Source organism: Triturus cristatus, chromosome 12 (assembly GCF_964204655.1).
Source record: "Triturus cristatus chromosome 12, aTriCri1.1, whole genome shotgun sequence".
Classification (NCBI taxonomy): Eukaryota; Metazoa; Chordata; class Amphibia; order Caudata; family Salamandridae; genus Triturus; species Triturus cristatus.
Window position 1 is genome coordinate 107971725 of NC_140595.1, and position 12766 is coordinate 107984490.

General features: G+C 48.4%; 1 protein-coding gene across 1 annotated transcript in view; it reads right to left on the bottom strand.

Moving 5' to 3' along the window:
- Nucleotides 1–12766, bottom strand: part of LOC146772769 (rho guanine nucleotide exchange factor 11-like) — a 253935-nt gene that overhangs the window by 65888 nt on the left and 175281 nt on the right. The window contains 1 exon segment of the mRNA XM_085637031.1: nt 4496–4591. Coding sequence (XP_085493157.1) covers nt 4496–4591 — 96 coding nt within the window.

Here is a 12766-nt window from a genome sequence, read left to right on the forward strand (position 1 = left end):
AGGTCCTTCTCCTTCAGGCAGAGGTTCGTCTTGGCGCAAACAGGATCTGATTTCTTAGGAGCAGGGCTCCTTCTTTTATAGCACAATTCTTTTGTTCTTTGTCGCCAGGGGACCTGGGCCTGGCTCAGTCCAGTTTTGGAGCACTTTGTTGTGGTGACTCTGCTCTTTCCTTTCAGCAGCAGGGCAGAGACATCAGCCGCTCCACAGGGGGCGGAGCCGGCATTGTGGAGGCAGAGCACAGGTCTATTCAAGAGTCAAGGTGTACTCCTCCCACCCATCCTGGTGTAATCTCTCTACCCACCACCTGGCAGCCAGCCTGTCTCCTGGGATTCCCCAGCCCTGCTCCTTCCCTGTTACTAGGCAGAACACACACACACAGCGCAGAGGTAGACTGAAATGGCCAGGTCAGTAAATACTAACTTTCTAAAAGTAGTATTTACAAACACAGGATATTAAAATAAACTTTACTAAAAGAAGTATTTTATTATTCTGAGTTCAGGCGTACTAAACATGACTTTCTACCATGCTCTATGAGTCCACTGGGATTACAGCGTGTAGTAATTCCAGCAGCCCATTCTGGCCTATGGAGAGCAGGTAGCCTTCAATAGTGAAAAACGAAAATGGCTTTAATTCACTATTAAGACATGCCACACACATCAGGGCATGTCCTACCTTATGCCTTCAATGCACCCTGCCCTTGGGCCTACCAGAGGGGTGACTAATATGTAGTTAAGGGAAGGTTTAGGGACTGGCAAGTGGGTGCACTTGCGCAGTCAGCGCGACAGTACCAGACTGCACGCAGGTTCTGCAGTGGCAGATCCTAGACACATTTTACTAGGCCGCTTCTGTGGGTGGCACAACCAATGCTGCAAGCCCACCAGCGGTATTTGTATTTACAAGCCCTGGCACTCCTGGTGCTTTTTACTAGGGGCTGACAGTAAACCAAATGAACCAATCATGGACACCAATCAATGTATACACTTTTCAAAGGGAGCACTTGCACTGTGGCACTGATTAGCAGTGGCACAGTGCCCTGAGCAGCTAACACCAACAAAACACAATGAGGCACATCAGCAAAAAGTGGAAGGGAAACTCACGCCAAGGTGCCAGGTCTAACAGTCAGCAATGGAAGGGAACACAAGTTACCTGCACATTTGGATCTTCTGGAGGAGAGCAGTGAGGCTGTGATGATTGAAGAGAGGGAAGTGGTGTTGAAAGAAGCTAATGTGGGAGTGGTGAGTAGTCTGGAGTCACTTCTAGGACTGCTAATGAGAACATTAATGTACATGATGCTGGACATGACATTGACAAACGAATTAGGAAATTGTCAAAATGTTTAGAAGATTATGAGAATGGTAATATAGAATGCATTTTGTGGTTTATTTTAGTTTTTCTCATTTTGTATTTAGGCTATAGGGTTATTATCTTTGATGTCTGTGTTTTTGTTTCCAACTTGAAGTTAATCAGTTTTGATGGGTTTTTTGTATATATTTTAGTTTTTTGTAATAACGAGAGGGATGTGTTGTGGGCTTGTTGGTAAGGTCATCCATGTGTGGAACCTGCAATGTAGTGAGGGTTTTGTGATTATTCACAGAACACTGGAGAGGTGACGGTGGGGAAACAGTGGGAAGGAACATTGGTGATGTTGGCTACTGCAATCTATTGACAGGAAATGACAGAGAAATTCACAGCGCATTGGCTCTATCTGTGGACCATGGTTGGAATCTGCCCTGAGGGGAGGCCTACCATCTGCTCTTCTGTGTTTACAATGAGGTTTGTAACATCCTTTCTCTTACACTTACCAGAGGATGGGGACCTGGACTTATAGCAGTACAGTTTTTTGTGCTCTGTGACATACAATTTTGTCATCTGATCCCTTAAGGCCTTCGGACGCTTAAGAGAGCATTTGTTCAATGACTCTGAACATGCTTACATCCATGATACCACAAACAGATGTCATGCGGGTCTGTGCCAGATATTTGCTTTCTGTAGGTGTGGCCCCGACTGAAACCTGTAGCCTGAGATCCCTAGCAAAACATCTTCAAAAAAGAGTTTTTAAAGGAGGTAAGACGCTGACGAAGTTCAGAAGTGGAGTTCCAGATCACCATCAAAGAATGAGGAAAATAAGGATCTGACGCTAATGAGCAAGACTTGTACACATATATGGTTTCCTGCTAACATTTGCAAAGGAGCAACAAAGTTAATGCAAAGTCTGATGGCACCGCCTATCAATGTGTAGGAGCAATTGCTAATAACGTTTCTGGATTCAGTCTGATACCTGCGGGAATTCAAAAGGCAAGGCATCTGCAGTTATAATCATCTATCAGAATCTAGAGAATGTCAAAATGAATTTGAGTAAGGAGCAATGCGCACCTCATCACCTGAAATTACTCAAACAGAGTGGGATAAGGTATGGGGAGCATGGAACAAATTCAGGGGTGGAATATGTGACCCGCCACCGATGCCACATGATGACACCTCTGATTCAGACTGATGTAGTAGATCTTGGGGCGGCAATGAGAAATGTTGATGCCGGCTATGTACCACAGTGCCGATATGATGTTTACTTCTGGGGTGTATATTGGGGTGTTGTATTGTCAAAAGATACGAGCAAAATACCTACTCCAGTGTCTTGCTGTTTTGTTCACAACAAAAACTATAAAACGTTTTTAAAAAAAAATAAAAAAATACTCAAACAGAGAGGCAGATTTAAGTCCCTAAGTCTTAGAATACCCCAAACTAGAATCTGAGAACTGAATCAAACCACGTGGGGTTTCGAAAACATCTAAAAACCTTTCATACCAGCTTTTGTAGTAAACAGGTCACAGCTAAAGAAAATTGGCACAGTTATAGCTCACTTATCTGACAAAAATGACCCTAAAAGATGACTTGTCTTGAAGACTTTTAACACTTTAAAGCAACTGACAGAAGACATTGAACACTTTATAAAATTCCCAAATGAATAAATATAGTGGCTAAAATAGATGCGTTCATCTTGTGTTAAAATCTCCCATATACTGGCCATCTGTTCTAGGACAATAGATAGGAGATTAAACCCCAGTTTCAAAGTTGCCTGATAATCTACTGTCTTCTCGTCTTCTACCTTTTAGACTCTCCAATATTTCCATTACGAAGCAGTGGCCTCTGGTTCATAAACTGTGATTTCAGTTAAAGTCATAGGCAGTTGCATGGGTTTGGAAACCCCGTGGGCTCCTCTTTCAAAGGTGTGCCACCCAGGCATGTGAAAGCTTTAGCAATGAAGCAAAAGCAAGACACACACAGAATAGACTTCCATGAAATTACAAATCACAATCACTATAGTGGTGGCTAGGCGACATTGATGCCAATAACATTAAGGGCCTTATTGCGATTACGGCGTCACTGTGGTGGTCCGACCACCTACACACTGCGGGCCCGCAGTGTGCAGTCGGAGCGCCACAGGAGCGATGTGTCCGCCGGGGAATCCAGGACCCCGCGGCTGTTGTGCAGCAGTCAGGAGCAGGAATATCCTGGGAGTTCCGCTGCAGCACTACCAAGCATATTCTGAGTTGTCTGTCAACCACCTTTTTAAAGGGGGGGGCCTGTCATGGAAAGGGTGACAGAGAGGTAACTAAGGGGGCCCTAACAGGGCCCCCGTGCTGCCTCTGGGTGTGGGGGTGAATTCAGGGGGGCACATGTTGCCCACCTGGAATTGCATCCCTGTCCCTCCAGGGTGTGGCATGCATGCCACACCATGCAGGAACATACTGCAGGTGTTGTCAAGGCGGCGGGCTGCATGTTAGGCTCTCGCATGATCATCATAGCAGCCCACCGCCGGGAGACCAACCCAGCACTGGCTGCACATCATTGATTACAATCGTAATCCGGCAGGCAAGCGCACCACGGCTTTGGCACTCCTCCTGTGGGTGGCACTGCAGAAGGGCAGCCAAACCCGTAATAAGGCCCTAAATGATAGAAAGACCAGCAATGTCATCATGTAGGGATTTTTTTTCCAGCTAAGAAGAGCAGGCAGAAAGCGCTACCCAGTGTAAGAGAAACACCCATACCTCTAAAATAGCATCATTGTGCAATTACATTTTTGCTTATTTTTCTAGGGCACTGGTTGAAGTAACTAAACAATGTGAGTAAGTGCACATGATCCATAAAACATTGTTCAATCTAGAACTTATTTAACTAGCTAACTGAACATTATTCTGTGTTCTCCGGTCTACGAATTTGCCCATTTGTGAAGTCTTGTCATTCCCTTATCGTGTAAAAAATCCTGAAGTTAATATTGTGCTCCAGAATGAATCAGGGCTCCTTAAAATTCTAACTACAACGTGAATTCATAATAGAATCAAAAATCCAAATAACCATTTGCCACTCATGGCTATAAGTGTGCTTGTGTTGGACATTTTGTTAGTCATTTCAACATACTGGCAATAGCCAACACTGCATAGAATTCAATATCTGCCAAGTGATTGGCAAATCCAGGAAATAAGACTGTTCACTTCACCTGACAGGAGGAGGCGTGTGATTGACCGGCTCCTGCCCACGGCTACTGAAGTTCCTCGTTGCAACTTCCACTACGTTTTCAATTTGAGCTTTCCACCTTTAAACGAAGAAATAAGTTGGATAAAATGAGCATCAGTCAATGAAATTATGAAATTAAAACATCAATGTCTGATTGACAACCAGAAAATGAGGGAGTAGGGTTCTCTTGCAGAAAGTCATTATTTTGTTGAAAAGGATCAAAGAGACTGGCAGTTCTGTTATGCAGCAAAGTAAGGTTTGAAGAGGAAATAAACTCAGCTTGCACCAAGATAAACTTTTTAACAGGTACATGTTCAACATGAAGGCCATTCAGAGCTGCTGTCTCATTAGAAGTAATGCCTGCTTTAGTGAGTGACTAATTAAAGGATTAGACACACGTGATCAACACGTTCTTTCTTTTTTAACTCAATGTGGGCATTTGCATTTTTTAAATTTTATTTTGATCTTCAGGAAAGTGCTGTCTAGTACTCTAAAATATCCTCAACTTGCGTGGGTACACACTAAAAGTCTAATGCCTAAAGGTTCAGTGATGTGGGGCCACTAGATACTCAGACAAGGCTGTTTCATGCTTAGGGTTCGCCTTCATTATTATGCTACATAGCATATCATTAATAAATTTCATACACACATTTCCAGTCTCCAAGTTTGTCCTTGATTCGACTTTTACCATTTTATTTATTCATAAGTTTCATATAGCGCTAGCTAGACCCATGGGTATCAGAGCGCTTTACATACATGAAAGATAATAGCATGGCGTATCATGATATAAAGATGCATAAAGATATAGGTATAACATTTTAAGACAGCATACATCAAAAGACCATTGAGAAGGTCGTCTTCCATGGAAACACCACTCAGCGATACCAGTAAAAACAGCCACCTGTATCTATTCAGCACCCTCCAGTGTCAATCCTTCAAACTCACATCAAGTTGAGGTCACTGTGCGCCCGCCATTTGTAAAGTTATTCCCACCAGTACATTGAACTAAAGGACGGAAAGTACCTTCTCTGGCCACACCATCAGGAACAATATGATGGGGTGCAAGATCCCCGCGGCAAAGAACGACAAAAAGTGAGGCCTTCTCCTTCAATGCAGGAGCACTCATTTACAACATTTATCTTTATTAGAGATTGAGCCCTCACTTATTTGGATGGAATAAGAACCATATGTTCCTCCCAAAAACATTACTTTGTTTTACAGAACCCACTTCCACCAGGTCAGAGTTTGTACAAATGTTTGTATCTGTCTGTCCTACTATCGAAATTCCCAAGACAATTTTTGTAATCAACCATATTTTGCTTCTGTATCCTTAGTGTGTTATAAACATGCATGACTGCTCCTCCACTAAAGGCCGACGCTGTGAAAAATAGCGGCAATAAAACAAATAATTATCAGTAAACATTTAGGGGTCGATTCCGATTCAGAATTTTTTTTTTTTGTACGACTCGTATCCGTAATTTTTTACGCACGAATCGTACAAGTGCCGTCCGACCCGTGAAGTACGATTCGTACGGGAAAAATACATACGGATCGGCCCGATCCATACGAATCGGATCGGGAAAAGTTGTACGAGACGGACCCGGACACTTTTCCGTACGAATCGTAAAAATACAGTCCGACCGTACAAGTACGATCCGGACCAGCTTTCCGATTTACGAATCGGACGGAAAACGTCCTGTTCAAGGGGAATGACTTTACCCGCTACGAAGCGAACTTTGTACGACTCGTATCCTGGGAAAAGTTGTTCCTGGGGTGCGAGTCGTACAGGGGTACGAGTCGTACAGGCCCCCCCATGCATATGTACGCACCTTACAACAACATCGCGTATGTACGCATCGTTGGTGTACGCACCGTACATACGCAATGTTGGTGTACGCACCATACATACGCAATGTTGGTGTACGCACCGTACATACGCAATGTTGGGGTACGCACCGTACATATGCAATGTTGGGGTACGCACCGTACATACACAACGCATGGGGGTGTATGCCTGTACGACTCGTACCCCTGTACGAGTGGCACCCCTGGGAACATGTCGGAGTACGACTCATACCGCGGAGAACGTCGTGTATGACCGAGTCGGACACACAAAAAAACAGAAGCAAATACAACGAAATGAGTCGTACTGAACCACGGACACTGTAAAACAGCACAAGGAGGGTCTATTCGACTCGCACAACACCACAAAACACGCCTACAGTGCACAAAACATGGAAATGACTGACTTGGCCACATCCAAACAGGCAAACAGAGGGGCAAACTCACAACCACCCCTTATAACACACACACCAAAAATTCAAACTGAGGCCCACCCACAAATGGACCAATAAAAAGGGCCCACACACACAAACCATGAGCCTTTGCAACAGACTCACTGCAGCTAGAGAGCACACACCAACAACTGCACCCATTCACCTTAACATATACACCTTCACACAACCTCCTTCACACATACCCCCTCTTCACATTCCGACCCACACCTTCACATTCAGACCCACACACTCACAACCATCCACACCCTCACCCCACACCATGCCCACAGACAAGAATACAAAGTTCACAAGGGAGGAGCTGGAGATCCTTGTCAATGAAGTCATCAGAGTCGAGCCACAGCTGTTTGGAACATTGGTCAGACAGACCAGCATAGGCGAAAAATCACGCCTGTGTCAGAGGATCCTCGATAGGGTGAATGCTGTTGCACCCATCAGAAGGACCAGGACTGAATGCCAAGCCAGGTGGTACCATCTGCGGAGGTCAGTCAAGCGAAAAATGAATGATGACTACGCCCAGAGCAACATCATTGGAGGTGGTGGGCTCCGCAGACCAGTACATTTCCATCCCTGGGAGGAGAAGGTGATGGCCCTGCTTCTGTCGGTGGGAGTACATGGACTTCAAGGACACCCAGAGCCTGGTGAGTACACAAACAACTTATGTAACATGGGGGTAATGGCATCCACACCCCAAGAACACAAAATGCACGCAACTACCCCCAAGCCCTCACCGGCCAGAACCACAGTCAAAAACAACGCTAATGCCACTAACATGTGTATGCCCCATTGAGAAAGCAAGGCCATGCTATTTCCCATGCTACACGAAGCACTAACCCAAGAATGGATGTCCGGTATGCTGGGAGGGTGGTTGTCACAAAACGCATTGTTGAACTCCAAATCAGACACAATTGCCCTCATCCCATATGGCCCAGGTACATACCCATACACCATGCGCAATGCACAGGGACTGGGAAAGTACTGACAAGATAGCTGACACTTGGCCCTGGTGTAGGCAGCACAAGCCCCTCCTGTGACCAGTGCAAACACAAACACCAAGAGAACAAGGTCAGATATCTAGGACAGGAACTCACACTCACTGTCATGGCAGCATGCTCCATGGGGGGACAGCTACATTACCTGGGAGCCCCAGTGCCAAATCACACTACACCCACCAGCAGGCCCTGTCACACAAACCTCTTACATAAGCAGACACCCCCGGGACAGGCAATGGATTTACCCACTGTCACAATGGACATGTAACACAACAAGACCAATACATACCAAGAATGCTAGGCACATACAACTACCTGGAGGAACAGTGCCAACTTGAATGTGTATGAAACATGGATGTTGCATGAAACAGCATTAACATTGTCTGACTCTCACACACGTGGCAACGTGATGAATCTCCCCCCAACAATGGGGTGAAGAATCACAGTCCCAGGCTCGGGAGGAACCTGATCCCACCGACAGCGACACCTCTCAACACTCCGCGGATGACCCCGACCGACCTGGACCCTCTGGTGTCCAAGCCCCTGCAGCACCTGGTTCAGGAACATCTGTGCCAACCACCACCCCCATTCCTGCCACATCCCAGGAGACACCGAGGAGCCGTGCCCGCAGTGAACAACTGAGCCAGTCTGACCAGGAGGGAGAAGGTGCGCCGGGCACCCAGGAGGAGGCAGACAACACCGCCACTGCCATCCCTCAGGGGTCCCGTAGACCCGATGTGCCCACAATGGCAGCCCAGGCTCGTGTTGGCAGGGGTGGTGTGAGTGTAGGCAGGCGGAGGCGAGAACCTGACCAGCCAGCTGAAGGGACCGGTATGTCACACATACACCACATCATGGACGCATACTGGCGTGACACCAGGAAGTTCAGCCAGGTAGTGGGGACCCTCACAGAGATAAAGGGGACCATCACAGAGATGAAGAACAAGCAGGCCGAGCAACACGCCAGTCAACAAGAACACCAAGGACGGATGGAGGCAAGACTGGTTGAGCTCCTGGCGGTGCAGAGGGACATAAGCCATTCACTCCGTCGGATCGCCGACAACATGGGCAACTCTCCCTGTGGCACCAGGCGAAGACCACCACCAGCCACAGGGAGGGAGGAGGAGGAGGATTCGTCCGACGGAGCGTCCCAAGCATCGTCAAGGCCTGCATCTGAGGGTCCCCCGAGGAAGGTGGGTCGTCCACGGAAAAGACCGTGAGAGGCAGCGGCCCATCCACATCTCCCAGGTCACCTGGCCTGGCACCTGGCCTTCATGTGCGACAGTATCACCTCATTGACTGACATTATCTGCCACATGGACTTGCTGGTCACGGTCTGACCAATGATGCCAAACACTGTGGTCTGGACTCTGCTGACTTCAAATGCCAAGGATCCCATCTCCCCCTGTGAACTTTGGATTCTATGGTCCCTGTATTGCACCTTTTTCGTGCACAAATCACGCCCCGACCTATAATACAAAAAAGAATAATTGAAATTTTATGTTGCAGTCATTTAGCATGAGTCCACAACGTACGTGTGGGGATATGTCAAAGTATGCCTGAGTGTGGAACTAACTCCAGCTATCCATACACTAGGATCTGAGTCCGGTCGAGGACACACATGGGTCACAATGTATCATCAAATACAGACATGGAGCCCAATACTCACCCGTGATGGCCTCAAGCTGCTGAGGGGGGGCTTGCAATACTGCTCGGACACACCAATTTGGAAGAGTATCATGAAGGCGTAGAGGTCATGGGTCATGTGGAGGTTCCCGGGGAGGGAGTCCCATTTTTGCTTGGCATGGTGGGAGAACTATCTCCTGCATGCAGTTGTTCTGTGGATGTGATGAATGGTGGCCAGGGCAAGGTTGGCTGCACGGAGTTGGGCCAACGGGGTGTTGGATGACAGACGTCCAAGTTCGGTTTTGGGTCTGGGGTTGTGGACTGCCTCCTGAGTGTGGTTGAGGAGTTTGAAGGTGATCCTGCAGCAGACAGTTAGCCATTGTAGCTATCTCAGGTGGACAGTGATGTGGCTGGGGCGGGGGATGTTGAAGATGAGGTGTGCGGATGCACCCTGGATGTGGACAAGTTCTCCTGCAGTTTTGCTGTTGTTCCTCCGTAGAGGGCGGTGCTGTAGTTGACCCGGCTGGTGTCGTGGACCTGGGCGACGGTCTGTCTTGCCTTGGAGTGGATCTATCTGTGGATCATTTGCAGCATGCGGAGGGTGTTGCAGCATGAGGTACAGATGGTGTTGAGTTGCATGGTAATTGTGAGCGATGAGTCCATGATGAACACCAGCTTGCGTGCGTGGCCACTGGGTGATGGTGCGGTGCCCAGGCCGGTGGGACACAAGGAGTTGACCCAGCCATAAGTTGACAATCCTCAGATGATGACCTCAGTCCTGTCCAAGTCCAGCCTCAGGTGGCTGATGTTCAGCCATTCGTTATCGGATCTCATGCCTTCTTGAAGGTTGGATCTGGCAATGGCTGGGTCTTTGTTGAGGGTGAGGAGCAGCTGGGCGTCAATGGCATACGAGATGATGATGAGGTCGTGTGCGCATGTGATGGTGGAGAGGGGGGTCATGGAGACATTGAAGATCGTCACGTTGAGAGATGAGCCCTGGGGCATGGGCCAGATGACCCCAGTGTACTACATGCTGAAGGGTGGAGGCCGACTCCCTGGGCCTTGCTGGTGAGCTACTTGTTGATTTAATCCTGGGCCCTCCTCTGGATACCAGTGTTGGAGATGTGTGAGCTGACAGTGTGGTAGCACATGGTGTAGAATGCCGTTGAGAGGTCAAGGGGGGTGGTCTCACCATTGTTGAGCAGGGCAAAGTTGTAGTTGGTGGCAATGATGACGTTTGCCGTGGTGTGATTACTGTGGAAGATGGTCTGATGCCGGTTGCCTGGAGCTGTTTGAGTGGAGGAAGTTTGTCAGTTGCTCGTTGAGTGTCTTCCTGATGACGTTTGCTGGGTAGGGAAGCAGGGTGATGTTCCAGGAGATCCTGCGGTACTGCTGTCCGTTGTTTAAGAAGGGCCTGGGTCTCTGCATGCCTCCAGCTCCCATGGAATGTGGCAAACGCAGGTGGATGAGGCCTCTGAGGCGGAGGTCGGGCAGGTCCCGGCCTCTCCTGCATCTGCTTAGGGCAGAGAGTAGCGATTGGGACATAGCACAACTGGGGGGTCGGCGGGCCTGGATTGGGAAGGTCAGGGATATAGAGTTCTCAACTTTAATGTATCATCAGGTATCCTGTCAAGCAGTCATGCCGGAGGGGGGGGTGGGTGTAGGGGGGGGCGGTTGGGGGAAGGGTCATAGTAGGGGGTGGTTGTTTGAAGTTTGAACTTTGTTTGGCTGCTCCAATTTCACGTGGGTACTATCTGTGTGGGGACCCCGCGCCCTGCGAGTCTATACTATGCCTACGGGGGGCCGCCAGGGGGCGGGCCTCTAAGGATTATCCTGCAGGGTGACTGGGGGGAGCAACGATTTACCCATGTACTGTGGACTCATAGCTGGGAAATTTATGCGATGGAAATTGTATGTTGACATGCCCAGGCGGGGGATAGTCGTTGATTGTATTGTTTTCTGAGTGTTTAAATGCCAATAAAAATATTCAACAAAAAAAAAATGGAATGTGGCAAACTCAAAGGAGACATTCATGACGTGCTGGACGTGGGCTTCAAGGATGGGGAATGATGTGGTTGAGATGTTGTGTGGGAAGGGGCCTGATGGAGAGCCAGAGTGGATGGTGCACATGAGCCAGGTGGTGTATTTGCTGCTGATGGGAGTCCAGAACCTGAGGGGGGTTTGTCCCGCGGATAATAGTGCTGTCTGCCTCTGTGTGCCAAGGCTGTTGTGTATGTCGATGAGCTTGCAGTGGTAGAAAATTGCAAGGGATTTGATCTGCCTTGCAAGGGTGGGGTGTCTTTTGGATGGAGAGCTGCTGTCAGTTCACTCACAATGCTGATGAGCTCCTTGATGTCGTGTGTTTTGGTGCCTCAGCCCTCAGCGTTTTCCAGGGCTGTAAGGTAACTGATGGTTCTTTGTGTTGCAAGGTTTGCACAAGAGTCTGGCTAGATCTGTATGAGTCCAGTAGGTCTGCCTTGTCCCAGGTGGCTTAACAGTTGTTGTGCTTCACAGGAAAGTCCATCAATGTGGCAAGATTGTTGGATCAGTTGCTGATCCAGTGTGTGAGGTTGCAGGGTGTGGCGGTGGTGTTGGTTCGAGTGTCCCACACAGCATGTCTGTGGTGACTTACATCAAGCATCTTTAGGGGATCGGTAGCGGGGTGTGGGGCAGTGTGTTGCTTGTCGGAGACGTGGATGCAAATGTTGATGGACCAATAATGGATGGTGGTGTGGTTCTCCTCCAGCAAGAAGCTACTGGCCCCCAGCCACATGTAGCCTGTGGAGGTGAGGGCGTGCGTGCAGATGTACGTGTTGATGGCTTAGCGGAATTGTGGATGTAGGCCTGGAGATCTGTAGATGAGTGTTACTCTGAGGGTTGCCAGGGGGTTGGTGCAAAACCGGATTTGTGACTCTGAGGGTGTACTTGTGAATAAATTGCAATTCATCCTCCGGGATTGTTGGTGCCGTCCCTGCGGGTGATCATGTATCCGTCTGAGATGGCAATGAAGAAGTTGTGTGCTGAGGATGCTTTTATCCAGGTTACTGTCATGAAAGTGATGTGTGGGGCTGTTGTGTTGAGGAGGTAACAGAGTCCAATGGCGTGCTGGTGGACGGAGCGGGTGTGGAGTAGGAGGCTATGACCTGGTTGTTCTGACAGGGTCTGGTAGGCGGGGCAGTGCTGTGTAGGCAGTTGGAGTTGCACACTCAGCATGCAAAGCTGTCGTGTGTGCGCTTAGGGGTTGCCTGATAGCAGGCGGTTGATTGTCTGGTGGACATTGCTTGGAGGGTGGCTGCAGCATGAGCCTGTTGTGTGACATGGGTCATCCAAGGACCAGAGGGT